This window comes from Cynara cardunculus, unplaced genomic scaffold, assembly GCF_001531365.2.
Source record: "Cynara cardunculus var. scolymus isolate 2C unplaced genomic scaffold, CcrdV1 Un_Scaffold_7889, whole genome shotgun sequence".
NCBI classification, from domain to species: Eukaryota; Viridiplantae; Streptophyta; class Magnoliopsida; order Asterales; family Asteraceae; genus Cynara; species Cynara cardunculus.
The window spans coordinates 851-14,151 of NW_020203831.1; the positions used below are offsets into that span (position 1 = coordinate 851).

At 34.3% G+C, this 13,301-nt stretch overlaps 1 protein-coding gene across 4 annotated transcripts; it reads left to right on the forward strand.

The window, feature by feature from the left end:
* Positions 1-222: 222 nt before the first annotated feature.
* On the forward strand, positions 223-9,290 carry LOC112505018 (nucleosome assembly protein 1;2). 4 transcript variants are annotated; one of them, XM_025108963.1, is made up of 2 exons: positions 223-833; positions 9,021-9,290. In XM_025108963.1, exon 1 carries the CDS (start codon positions 250-252, stop codon positions 826-828), a length of 579 nt encoding a protein of 192 aa, XP_024964731.1. In that variant the 5' UTR covers positions 223-249; the 3' UTR covers positions 829-833; positions 9,021-9,290. The 4 variants fall into 4 exon arrangements, with proteins under 4 accessions (XP_024964731.1, XP_024964734.1, XP_024964732.1 ...); XM_025108966.1 differs by lacking the exon at positions 9,021-9,290 and adding an exon at positions 5,530-5,547; XM_025108964.1 differs by lacking the exon at positions 9,021-9,290 and adding an exon at positions 5,478-5,513.
* Positions 9,291-13,301: the final 4,011 nt, after the last annotated feature.

The window sequence follows — 13,301 nt, forward strand, 5'->3', positions numbered from 1 at the left end:
CTATTCAAAAGCTTACCACTTAACATATAATTAAAATAAATAAAAACAAAAAACTCCTAAACTTTATTAAAAAAACCATGTCAAATTTTTTTTTCCCAATAAATATCGAAAAAAAGTAATATTAGCCGGTTTATTTGTAAGTTCCTCAAAAAATAGAAATGCGTTCAGGTAGAAAAAATATATATATATATATATATAAAAAAAAAGAAATTAAATGAAGAGCGGCGGCAGGAAAAGAGCAGAACAGCCATGAGGAAGAGCGGCGGTGCCGGAAAGAAGAAACAACCTGACGCCATAGATGAAGTTGAACAGATGCTGAGAGTGACCGAAGATGACCTTCTTCTCAAGCTCACCGTCAATTCTCATACAAAATCTAAATCCAAATTCGACTTCGTATCCGAATCCTCCCACAACAACGCGATAGACCCAGATCTCGATCGTCGATTTCAAGCTCTTCGATACAAACCCTCCAAATCCAACCCTAAAACGCAAATTAAAGCCGATCATGAAGATGTCGATAATCTATTAGCTCGATTCGCTGCTCTTAAAGCTCCTACTAATGCAACATCTACTTCTAATTCTTCTAATGAACAACACGGGAAAGTTGTCAAAGATGAAAGTTGCGGCGTCGTTGATTCTGAAGACGAAGAAGATGAGGTTTCGAAGATAATCAATTGGGCAATAGACGCAGCTCGACTTGATCCTTCTCCTTCCTCGGACATCGATGACGATGATGATGATGCGGATGTCGATGACGACAGCGATGATGATTCCGATGATGATGCTAGCCATACAGTACATCGTAAAAAGAAAGGATCAAAAAAATAATTCGGGTAATGTTGATAAAAATTATCCCTAAATTTCCTTAATGATGAGCCATTTATGATTCTTTAGTTACTACTCGAAGATGAAAAAACTAATCATGATTATTGAAAGTGCTACTGGCGATCAAGTATTTATGTTTTGGCCACAGTTAAAGTTCTATTCAAACATGATTGCAGAAAAAGTTAAGTTGGTTGATTGTAATTTCTGAAAAAAAAACATCTTTAATTGTTGAAGCTCCGTATAGTCTTGGCGCCAAAGCTGATTCTTCTTTAGCTAAGTAGGCTTTATGAACGTTAGATAAGATGTGATGATGAGATATGAGAAGAACGGAGAATGCAAATGCTTTGATCTTTTTTGTTTATCCTCTATGTTTCTCGACCCAGACAGACGAAGGAGATAGTAGATTCTAACCCTTTAGTATCATATTAGATCAAAGAAACCTTCAAGGTTCGCTTGCAAGCCTTTTACAGGTGTTCAACAAAAGAATTTGGACAACAATCGACATCCCTAGACCTTCTAGGGTATTTTGTATCTTTTATGGAGAGATTTTTGGTTGGTGATTTACTAGGTATATATTTGGTGTTTGCATAATCTTCAAAGTAGGTGGACCTTTAGCTAGTGTTGTTGGGCAAAGGGAGTTGGACAGATTGGTAGGGGAGGGGGTGTTAGAGTAATGGCAGTTTAGGCTAGAGATGTGTTGTTTGGCCGTACTTGCTCTGTCTGTGTGTGATCTGCTTCCTTACCTTTTTGTATGTTCTCAATGTACCTGCTTGTTTCTTTTTCTTACTTATTTTTTATTGCTTTGTTCACAATATGTTAGTTTGTATTCGTTCTACCTATTTGCGTACACTCTTACACAAGTCTAAGGTCTTCATGGAAACATCATCTTTACCCTATTGGAATAGAGGTCAGGTCTTACATCTCAACGCACCCAGACCCTACTTTCTAGTGGGATTTACCGGGTCAGTTTGGCTTGGTTTATAATCTTCTAAGGGGCTGTTTACCAGACGCATTCTGGATGAGCATGACTAGGACTGAGAATCTTACCCAGTAAGAAGCATAGCAAGGACCGCGAATCTTACCCGGTAAATGAAGGAGAAGACTCTTACTTGGTTAGCGCTTAGCAGGTAAGAGACGTATACCAACAATCCATGTTGATGGTCGATAATGTTTCCCGATAAGTTAAATGAGGGTGGTGACACTTGGCAGCAATCACTTAGTTGGTAAGCATTTGGTAAACGACTCCTAAGTTCATCACGAGTATCATGAATGTTCTATAGGATACAACATAGCCTAGAACAACCTCAAGGATACTAGATATCCTTAGAATTACCTAGACCATTTAGGGTATTCTAGACCCTCCATGGGGAATGCTTTGTTGAGGATTAACCAGGTGCCTATTGGGGTTTGTCTTGGTGCTGTGTGGTATATTTGGACTTGAAAAGCTTGGGTGCATTTTAGCAAGGTTTGATGTTTATAGCACAACAAAGAGCACAGGAGGTTATAAGACATTAAGAAATCAAAGGCAGTGTATTTGGCACTTCCAGAAATGTTGAGCCCTTCAATGATCAGCTGCTGCTGCTTTAAGCATAGCCAGAAAAATTCATGCCTGAGAGCTTTGTCTGCTGCACTTTTGTCGATTTTGGTTTCAAAGCCAAGCACTTGTTTTGTGGTACTTGGAGGAACTCTGGTCTTTTGTATTTTGATTTCAACCATGTTCTGTGGTTATATAGACACAGAACATTGTTCTTTTGAGTTCCACAGCAGCAAGGCAGACAAATTTCTGGACATCTGTTTGATGTCAAATGTGAAGAGAATTTGAACTTTTAATATAATTAACATCTATTCTTTGGTAAGACAAAAAAGGACGTTGATGAAATACTAAAATATATCGACCTGCCCCATTTCCGGCTTAGCAAAATCCTCTTTGTTAAATATGACATAAAATTCCAGATAGATTTAGTGAGAGGTCTTGTCCAAGTCTAATCTACATCAAGCACATGTTTCGTTTCTCCTAGGATTTGTTAGCTCATTGGGTGCAATTGCATTATGATTTGAAGAAACCAGCTTACTTGAACTTCGGATAGTAATTTATTTACTCCAATAAGTAATTTAATTTCGGCTTTCAGCACCCAATTTCTTTTCTATGAGGATTATTGAACATATTGCTTTGGACCTTACAAATAGCTTGCAAGAAGAAATATTGTGGAAGAGTTTCACATCCAAACCAAACCAACCTAGTATATCCCACTCAAATGTAGGGTACTAGAGTCGGGGGTAGGATGTACGCAGAACTTGCCGGCCTAAAAATTCAAACCGTTCAAACCAGTCAAACCAGAAACAGAAAAGGAAAACGTCAAAGCTGCAAACCACAAACCGCCATAGTGTTGCCAGGTTGGCAGTTTCAATCTCCAAAATTACATCAGGCCAATTAGTCTTAATGGGATCAATGAACCATATCAGTTGTTTAAGCGATAAGACAGGGTCGTAACAGATACAGTAGTTTGATAAAATCAAAATGTGATTGTAGTTAGCTGAAAGGATAACTATTGATGCTATTTTAATTATTAGCTTGTAATCTGATAATTGAAACAGTGGAAAAATGAAACACATGTAGTTTCCAGTTTGCCTTATCAAAAGAAAGATAGTTCTACATCTATGACTTCATGAATACATCAATCGACCAACGGAATTAACATCGACTCGATACACCAACACAAGGAAAACATTATATAAAACACCACCAGCATATCCCACCGGAAGGTAGAGTATGATGTACGAAGACCATACTTCTGCTCCTAGGAATAGAGAGACTGATTTCATGAAGACCTCCGACTTATGATTGATAGATGCAGTATTTAAAGTTCACAACTTGTACCCACTAGCAATAATCCTGCAGTTCTACTGGACCCCTAAGCAAGTAGAAATGGTACCCAGAGGCTAGTCATCATCGCTAGAGCATGAACAATAGCACAGACATTTCATCACAGCCTTCACTGCCCTCGACAGCACGTTACCACGAGCAGGAACATTTCTGTTTGCTTCAACCATTTTTTCTCCTTTTAACCACTATACCAGAAATATTAGTTGTAAATCTATATATAGAAACTTTGGCTGTAAATCTATATATAGAAATATTCTTCAGGCTCTATTTCATGTGAAGAAGAGTGATCTTCCACATTTTTTCAAACAATTTTCATGCAAATTTTCTTGTGTTTTGAAATTCAGACAGGTTAGTACTTAGTTTAGCCTTGGTTTTGTCAATCAAATTACTTGACTACTTGTTGATTATGCTTTTTGTAACACAATACATAAATGGTGTTAATTACCCACACTTTTTGCCCTTATCTTCATCATGACGATGATAGTTTCCATTCATTTTTTGTCGAAATTTCTATACAACGCAAGTTTCTGAAAAGAAAAAGATCATCAAAATTACAGATTCATTTCCTCCTCTGTTTTGGTTCTCAAATCGAGTTACTGAAAATGTAAGATAGAAAGATGCTGTAAGTTTTCGATAAGATCTTTAATGAAAATTTAGAAATCCACCGTTTTGATAGAGTAAAAGATATGGCACGTTAGGTATTATCATGTCATCACAAACATAAGAAATCAAAGTAAAAATAATTTGCATCCCGAACATATTAAAACTAAAATAAACAGGATTTTTAAACCAACCTTAAGATTTGCTCAAATCGGGTCCTTTCAATTGCTATATCGAAGATATACTAACCACGATGATTCAATAAAAATACCAAGTTAAGCCCAAAGATTTCTTGTAAAAACACTAGCTGTCTTAGGGGGAGTTTAGCCAACTCTCACTGGTAAGATTCTAGGCCATCAAACCAGGTAAGAGTTGCCAACCTGACTTACCGAGTAATATTTCCGGTTCTTGCCATGCCTCTTACCAGGTAAGATTATTGGTCCTTATCATGCTAGCACGGTAAGGTAAGTGACCTGTCAAGCGCTTACCCGGTTAGTGTTTAGTAAAAGGCTCCTTAGTCTATCATTTACAATGTCTGTGGACAGAATTCAAGTTAAGTTGTTATAATTTCTCGTCTTTCTTGAGGTAATTTACCCCAAATTCTAATTCAAATGCAGTTGAGGTTTAACTTAAATTCTTCATTCAGGTTCCAAATGTCATCAATCAGGTTCCAAATGTCATCAATATATGTATCCTTTTTTAGTAGCTAGTTCAATTTGGTGGTCAGAAATGGGATACTGAAAGCATGAATTTGGAAACACTATGACCTAAATTGTTGGTGATGATACAATATCAGCCTCAGAGATTGTTGATATTCAAGGTTGAGGAATGGGAGATGGTGCCAAAGCGGCCGGTCCATGATTCATGCTGAGATTTTGATATTTTTGGTAATGATTAATGATTCTTCGTAGTTGATCATTAGTACATGCAGATAGAGAGTCTTAGGGGCGTTTGGTTAGCATAATGCTTTTGGAATTTTTGAAAGAATTTAAATGGAATTGAATGGGTTTGACCAAGTGTTTGGTTTGGTAAGAAATGGAATGGAATATGTCCAGAAAATTGGAATTTGTCTATTTGGTTTACAGAATGTAACTTTGAAATTGTAATGGAATAGTGATAGATGATCAAAATACCTCTTTATGCCATGTTCGAACTTTCTTGCTTAAAGTATAGGTAATATGACAAACTTAACAATCACATTAATTGGTGGGGGGTGGCAGTGGTGACGGTGGTGGTGGACAAAAGCAAATGCTGCAACGGTGGCAGGATGGTGGCGTTTGTGGTGGTGGCGATGATGGTGGAATTGGCAGCGGCCAAAACGATAGGGGTGGCAGTGGTGAACTAGTAGTGATATCGGTGAAATTGGATTCAAAGGTGTATTAACTCGTTACGTTGGCTAAGAAATGGAATTCAGTTAGGGGGCTTGACAGTTTAGGCTAGAGATATGTTGTTTGGCTTTATTTGCTCTGTGTGTTCTGCCTTCCTTATCTTTTTGTAGTGTTCTTAATGTACCTACAAGTTACTTCTCTTATTTAGTGTTTTGTTCACTATATGTCAAGCCTTTATTCCTTCTACATGTTTGCATACACTCTGACAAAAGTCTAAGGTTTTCATGGAAACAACCATTCTGTTCTTTTGGGAGTAGAGGTGAGATCTTATTAAATTTCACCAGTCTACCCTTTTGGGGTAGAGGTTAGGTATCATTACATCTCACCCCACCCAGACCTTACTTTCGAGTGGGAATTACTAGGTCAGTTTCATTTAGTTTATAATCTTTTAAGTTCATCACAAGTATCATGAATGTTCTATACAAGGTTCAAGAAGGCGTAAGGCGTGGTGTGGCGGTGAGGTCAAGCCTCAAGCCTTACACGTCACGGTGAGGATGCGGCGTTTTTCTAGGCGTGACATAAGGCGACAAATTTGTATGTCATATATAGAATTATATATATAAATATATGTTTCTATATATTATCTAATCAGATAATGATATTAAAAAAATCTACATTCACATTAGAAGAAGAAAAATCATATAAATTATTATTATAAAAATAGGTTTTTGATTAAATATTTAAAATAGAATTTAGAAAGGTAATTTTACAACTTCATTTTAACCTGAAGTTTTCATTCTGTACATGCCAGATCATGAATTACTCTTCTTTGGTGTCAAGGTGACTGTGTAACGTTTATGAATTTGTAAAACTATGAGTGATATGATTAGATCTATAAAAGTGTAGAATCTAAAGTTAAAACTGTAAAAACACAAAAGATAAAAAATAATTTTTTTTTGGAAAAGAATCACGTGTTACAAAAAAACGCGCGCCATGGCGTGAGCCACGTCTTACAAAAACGCTATGAGCCATTTCGTAACGGCGGAGACGCGTCTTGCGCCATGTCGCACGCCATGGCGCTCCATTTTGAACGCTGGTTCTATAGGATACAAAATAGCCTAGAACAACCTCAAGAACACTAGATATCCTTAGAATTACCTAGAGCTATAAGGGGGCGTTTGATTCGACGAAATGTTGTTGAAGGATTCGGATTTCGTGGAAGGATTTGGATGTTTTGGTGTGTTCGATTTGTAAGATTTAGAATGGAATTGAATTCCATTCTTTATAGATAAGTTCTAGAAACAAATTATAAATAATTAAATTATCTTTTACTAATTGATTATTATAAAAAGAATGTTTTTAACATATTTTAAAAACATTATTACAAATAAATCCTATGAAATCCCATGAAATGCCAACCACCCCCATGGGATTTCTAAATCCAATCTTCGTTGGATCTCATTGAAATCCCGGGATTCCAATTCTAGGCTTTCCTTTAAACCAAATTCGGGATTGGAATGGAATTCAAATCCAGATCCCACCAAATCCCGCAAACCAAACTAGCCGTTTAGGATATTCTAGACCCTCTATGGGGAATGCTTTGTTGACAATTCACAAGATGCCTATTGGGGTTTGTTGTGGTGCCTTTGTGGTATATTCGGTTTGAAAAGCTCGGGTGCAATATTAGGTAAGGTTTGATGTTTATAGTAGAACAAAGAGCAGAAGAGGTATTAAGAAATCAAAGGCAGTGTATTTGAATCTGCACTTCCAGAGCCCAATGTTGAGCCCTTCAACGAGCAACCGCTGCTGCTTTAAACATAGCTAGAAAAATTCATGCCTGAGAGCTTCGTCTGCTGCACTTTTTGTCAATTTTGGTTACATAGCCCAGCGCTTGTTTTCTGATAATACGTAAAGAACTCTGGTCTCTTTGTATTCTGTAGTTATATATACACAGAACATGTTTCCTTTGAGTTCACAGCAGCAAGGCAGACAAATTTCTGGACATGTTTTTGATGTCAAATATGAAGAGAATTTGAACTTTTAGTATAATTATCATCTTGTTCTTTAGTAAGCCAAAAAGAGGATGTTGATGAAGAACTGAAACGTATAGACCTGCCCCAATTAGTCTTAATGGAATCAATGAAACATATCGGTTGTTTAAGTGATAAGACCAAGGGTCGTAACAGATACACTAGTTTCACAAAATCAAAGCGTAATTGTAGCAGGAACGATGATAACTATTGCTAGCTCGTAATCTACTAGTTGAAACAGTGTAAAAATGAAACACATGTAGTTTCCCATTTGCATTATCATAAGAACAATAGTTTTACATCTGTGACTTTATGACCATCTAAATTAAAACCGACTCAATACACCAACACAAGCAAATTGATAGATAAAACCAAACTATTATATCCCACCAAAAGATAGGGCCGGGGGAGGGTATGGTGCAGACCATACTCTACTCCTAGGAGTAGAGGGACTGTTTCCATAAAGACCCCCGACTTATACCATAGATAGATGCAGTATTTAAAATTTACAACTTATGCCAACAACCAATAATCCCTGCAGTTTTACGGGACCTCTAAGCAAGTAGAAATGGTTAGCCAGAGGCTAATCATCGTCACTTGAGCATGAACAACAGCACAGGAGTTTCACCACTGTCTTCACTGCCCTCGATAGCACGTTACCACGTGCAGGAACATTTCTGTTTGCTTCAACCATTTTTCCTCCTTTTTACCACTATACCAGAAATAATAGTTGTGAATCTCTATTTACAGAGACATTGGTTTGTAAATCTATATATAGAAATATTTGATGTTAAGAAGAGAGATGTTCCCATATTTTTCAAACAATTTTCCTGCAAATTTCCTTGAAATGGTTAGTATTTAGCCTTGGTTTTGTCAAATTAAAGTTGATACACATTACTTCTTGTTTATGCTTTTTGTAACACAATACATAAATGGTGTTACTTACCCACATCTTTTTGGCCTTATCTCCATCATGATGATCGATGGTTAGCTTCCATTCATTTTTGTGGAAATTTCCTTATGCTTATGAAACGAAAAGGCTCATTCAGAAGTTACGGTTTCATTTCCTCCTACTTCAATTCTTCGTTTTGGTTCTTAAATCGTGTTACCGAAAATATAAGATAAAAGAGAGAGAGTAGAAAAGGTATGTGAACAGAATTCTGAGTTAAGTTGTTGCACAATATATGTATATGTTTGATAGTTTACGTTAGAAATGGGATACTGAAAGCATGAATGTGGAAACAATATGACCTAAATTCTTCCAAATATATGTGACGGTAATGATGCAGTTGCTTTGATTTTTTTGGTGGTGTTGATTAATGATCCTTAGTAATTGATAACTATTACTTGCAGATAGAGTGTCTTAGGCGATGTTTGTGTTTTAAGAGGTGCTGAAGTCTGAAGTCTTATTTCATTTCTAATTGTCTTAGTAATCAATCACCAATATGTTACCAAGTTCTTTTTTACTTATTCTTTGCAAGACTTGGGATCATGTGAGACAAGACTGTTTTCGTGAGACGATTTTTACGCTTGAAACTTCATTGTTTTATGTATTCTTTGCAAGACTTGGAATCTATTCATGTCAATCACGTTTCCATTGTTTTATGTATCTGCATATTCGATCATATTGTGATATTATCAGGTTCAAATTCCTTTTTCAACGAGAATGGAAGATTCCAATGGTTTTGGAAGGAAACTATTGTGATATCATTGTGATATTTGTGTGATAGAGTATTTTATACAGCCTCTGTTTGATTACTCTATTGTGATTTGTTGTGATAAATATGTGATACACTTGAATACAACCCCTGTTTGATTACTTGATTACTTTATTGTGATATCATTTGTGATATTTGTGTATTGAATACAATCATGTTCAATTACTCTATTATGATATCGTTGTGATATTTGTGTGATAGAGTAGTGAATACAACCCATGTTCGATTATTCTATTGTGATATCGACTATGCTATGATAAATATGTGATACCCTTGAATAGGACCCTGTTCGATTATTCTATTGTGATATTGACTGTGTTGTGATAAATATGTGATACATTTGAATACAGCTCCCAGTTCGATTACTCTATTGCGATATTAAATGTGATGTGATGTGATATATATGTGATACAACCCTAATCAATGACAAACAATAATCGAGCCCTAATCATTGGATAGCCACCGTCAACGATGTTATCACTTCTCCCATGATCGGAGTAATCGTGATCGTGTTATTTGAATGTTATCATTTCAATTTCCAATTTTACCCTTCCACGTCAAAATATTTTTGAAATTTTTTAATACTAATTTTAATTTAAAAATCCCTTACCTTTTGTTAATTTGTGATTTAAAACACAATGCTTGGTTTATAGACTATTCTCGTGTTCTTGTAAATCACAGAGATTCTTGTTTGAACCCTTCCTTGTATATATATATATATATATATATATATATAGAGAGAGAGAGAGAGAGAGAGAGATGAGTTATTATGCAACATTTTACATTTGTACAACCAATACAATTTAATCTCAACCGTTCATTTAATTTGATGAATATGTGATTTCATAAAAGTTTTGATTGTTTTCTAATATAAAGTATTGATCATAATTAATGAACTTCAATAAATATTCAAATCATAATAAATGAGCTCTTATCATTTCCATAAGCATCTCAATTGATTGGGTTGCGTTGTACAAATAGACATGGTTGCATTTGAAATATATATATATATATATATATATATATATATATATAGAGAGAGAGAGAGAGAGAGAGGGGCAGGTTCAAATGCAAACCATCCAATTCTAAAAAACCGTGTAAACCAATTTCGACCAATAAAAAAAAATTCCATTTGTTTTTAATTAAATTTAATTGATAAGGGTATTTATGTCATTTTACACAATTTTTTGATAATTAAGAAAGTTATTAATACATTTTATTTAAGGCAATTTAATAAAAGAAAGTATGAAAATGGTAACGTTTCAAACTTTTATTATACTATGTTATTAAAATCTTGATTTTTAATTATTTGGTATGCAATGAATCTGGAAAGCTTGTATGAAGATTATATCAACTTTAGGAATGAAATCGTGGGTTGAGGTTGGAGAAAAAAAAATCAATGTTCATRAAACTGTATTAATATGAAAAAGTTTCATTGTAAAATGATTTATTTTCTTCTTCAACACATATGATATATATAAATGAAATAGGTTCATGATGGTAAAACATTTTCATTTTCTAATTGATTCGTGATTCATGAACTAGTTTCATGGTGATCAATGTTGCAATATTGTAATCGAAGTTGATCAGTTTAGTTGGTAGAATGAACATGAAACGGTGCGTAATGGATTTTGTTCGTTATGAAATATACGTATCATGAAACGGGTGCATAGTATATTTTATGGCATATGAAATTAAGCTGCATGTAAAAATTTCAATGTGAAAAGGTTTCATTGCAAAATAGTTAATGAAATAGGTTCATGATGGTAAAACATTTTCATTTTCTAAATGATTCGTGATTCATGAACTAGTTTAATGGTGATCAATGTTGCATTGTAATCGAAGTTGAACAGTTTAGTTGGTAGAATGAACATGAAACGAGTGCATAATGGATTTTGTTCGTTATGAAATATACGTATCATGAAACGGGTGCATAAATGGATTTTGTTCGTTATGAAATATACGTATCATGAAACGGGTGCATAGTTAATGAAATAGATTCATGTAAAATAGTTAATAAAATAGATTCATGTAAAATAGTTAATAAATTAGTTAATGAAATAGATTCATGTAAAATAGTTAATAAATTAGTTAATGAAATAGATTCATGTAAAATAGGTAATGAAATAGATTCATGTAAACTAGTTAATAAAATAGTTAATGAAATAGATTCATAGTTAATGAAATAATGCATAATGGATTTTGTTCGTTATGAAATTAATCTGCATATAAAAATTTCAATGTGAAAAAGTTTCATTGCAAAATAGTTAATGAAATATATTCATGATGATGAAACATTTTCATTAATAATATAATTTACCTGATATGGTTGTCTTGAATAAAAAATATTATGAATTAAATTTGTTTACCGATTCTACCCTTATTGATGAAATAAAATAAATATTAATTATTTTTTAATTTTTAATTTCCTAAAATAAAGTAATGTAATCTTAGCCATTGATCAAAAAAATGAATGGATGAGATTGGTTTACACGGTTTACACAAATGRGTCAAGTTTTTATTTGAACGCTATATATATATATATATATATATATATATATAGAGAGAGAGAGAGAGAGAGAGAGAGAAGGGGAAAGATATTTTATTAACCAATTAAAAGATGTTAACTTTACAAATTTCAGTGAACCAATAGATAACAAGATACACATTTGGTTGATGCACATGATAAATTTATTTAATGAGGGTAAAAATGTAATTTTTTATTTGATCTTTCTTTTAATGCAAATTAATTTTTGGTTACATTTCTTAATTATTACATGTCTTGCCATTGTGAATATCTCATGCAAATTAATTGTCGGTTACATTTATTAATTATTCCAAGTAATTAATTGCCGGTTACATATCTTAATTATACCTGACTTCATATACCATCTCGTTTCAACATTTAAAAAAATATTGTGTTCATATGTGAACCTGTATAACCACATACACGTAACAAAAACTAGGTATGTACAAATTACCAATTATTTAAAAGAAATTGAATAGTGTTCATGTAACACCCTCAAATCCATACATTGTATATAACACATATTTCATACATTGAATACATGTTTTAAACCCACATAGGTCCATAATACAAGAGTCTAAAATACGAAATACACAACTCAAAAATTCCAAATACAAGTTCTTGCAAATGTAATTCCTATGAGTTCCTATCTTCYCGCATGCAAGTAAAAATAGAATCATAGTATGTCTTTCCCCTTATCACTATAGCTGGTATTACCTGCACACACATAATTGAAACACACAAAATGAGGGTTAGACAACAGTCTAGTGAGATTCCCCTTTTTCATGCAGTGCAGGGTGATAAACACCAAAACCTTTATCACAAATTGTGGCACAAAAACAGATTCTGCTTTGGTCCATCGGTCCTCTGGTCAAAAATCAACACTTAGAAAATTTGACGCCAAGAGGTCCAGAGCCCCTCTGGTTCCTCTTCCAGAGCTTCTGGACAATACATGCACGCTCAACCAGAGCTTTTGGAATTGCACGAAAGACCGTCCAGAGCCTCTCCGGACTAGCGCTCAAGGCCATCCAGAGCCCCTCTGGACTATTATAAGAAAGTTCGCCAAGTATAAAAAACATTTGAAAACTCTTTTAGATTTATGACCAGAGCTTCTGGTTCCTCAATTCAGAACCTCTGGTTCAAAACCAAAATATTTATAAAAAGCTTTAAGTTTAACAAGAGCCTCTAGTTCCTCAAACAAGAGCCTCTAGTTCCTCAATCCAGAGCTTCCAATCTAAAATCAAGATCAACCAGAGCTCCTCTGGTCTATTTTTCGTAAAAAGAAATCCAAGTATAAAAACTCTCAAAATGATTTTTATAACGGAAGTTTAATACAGAGCTCTTATTTAGAAGATGCAGAGCCTCTGTATGCGGAAGCCTTATTTTAAA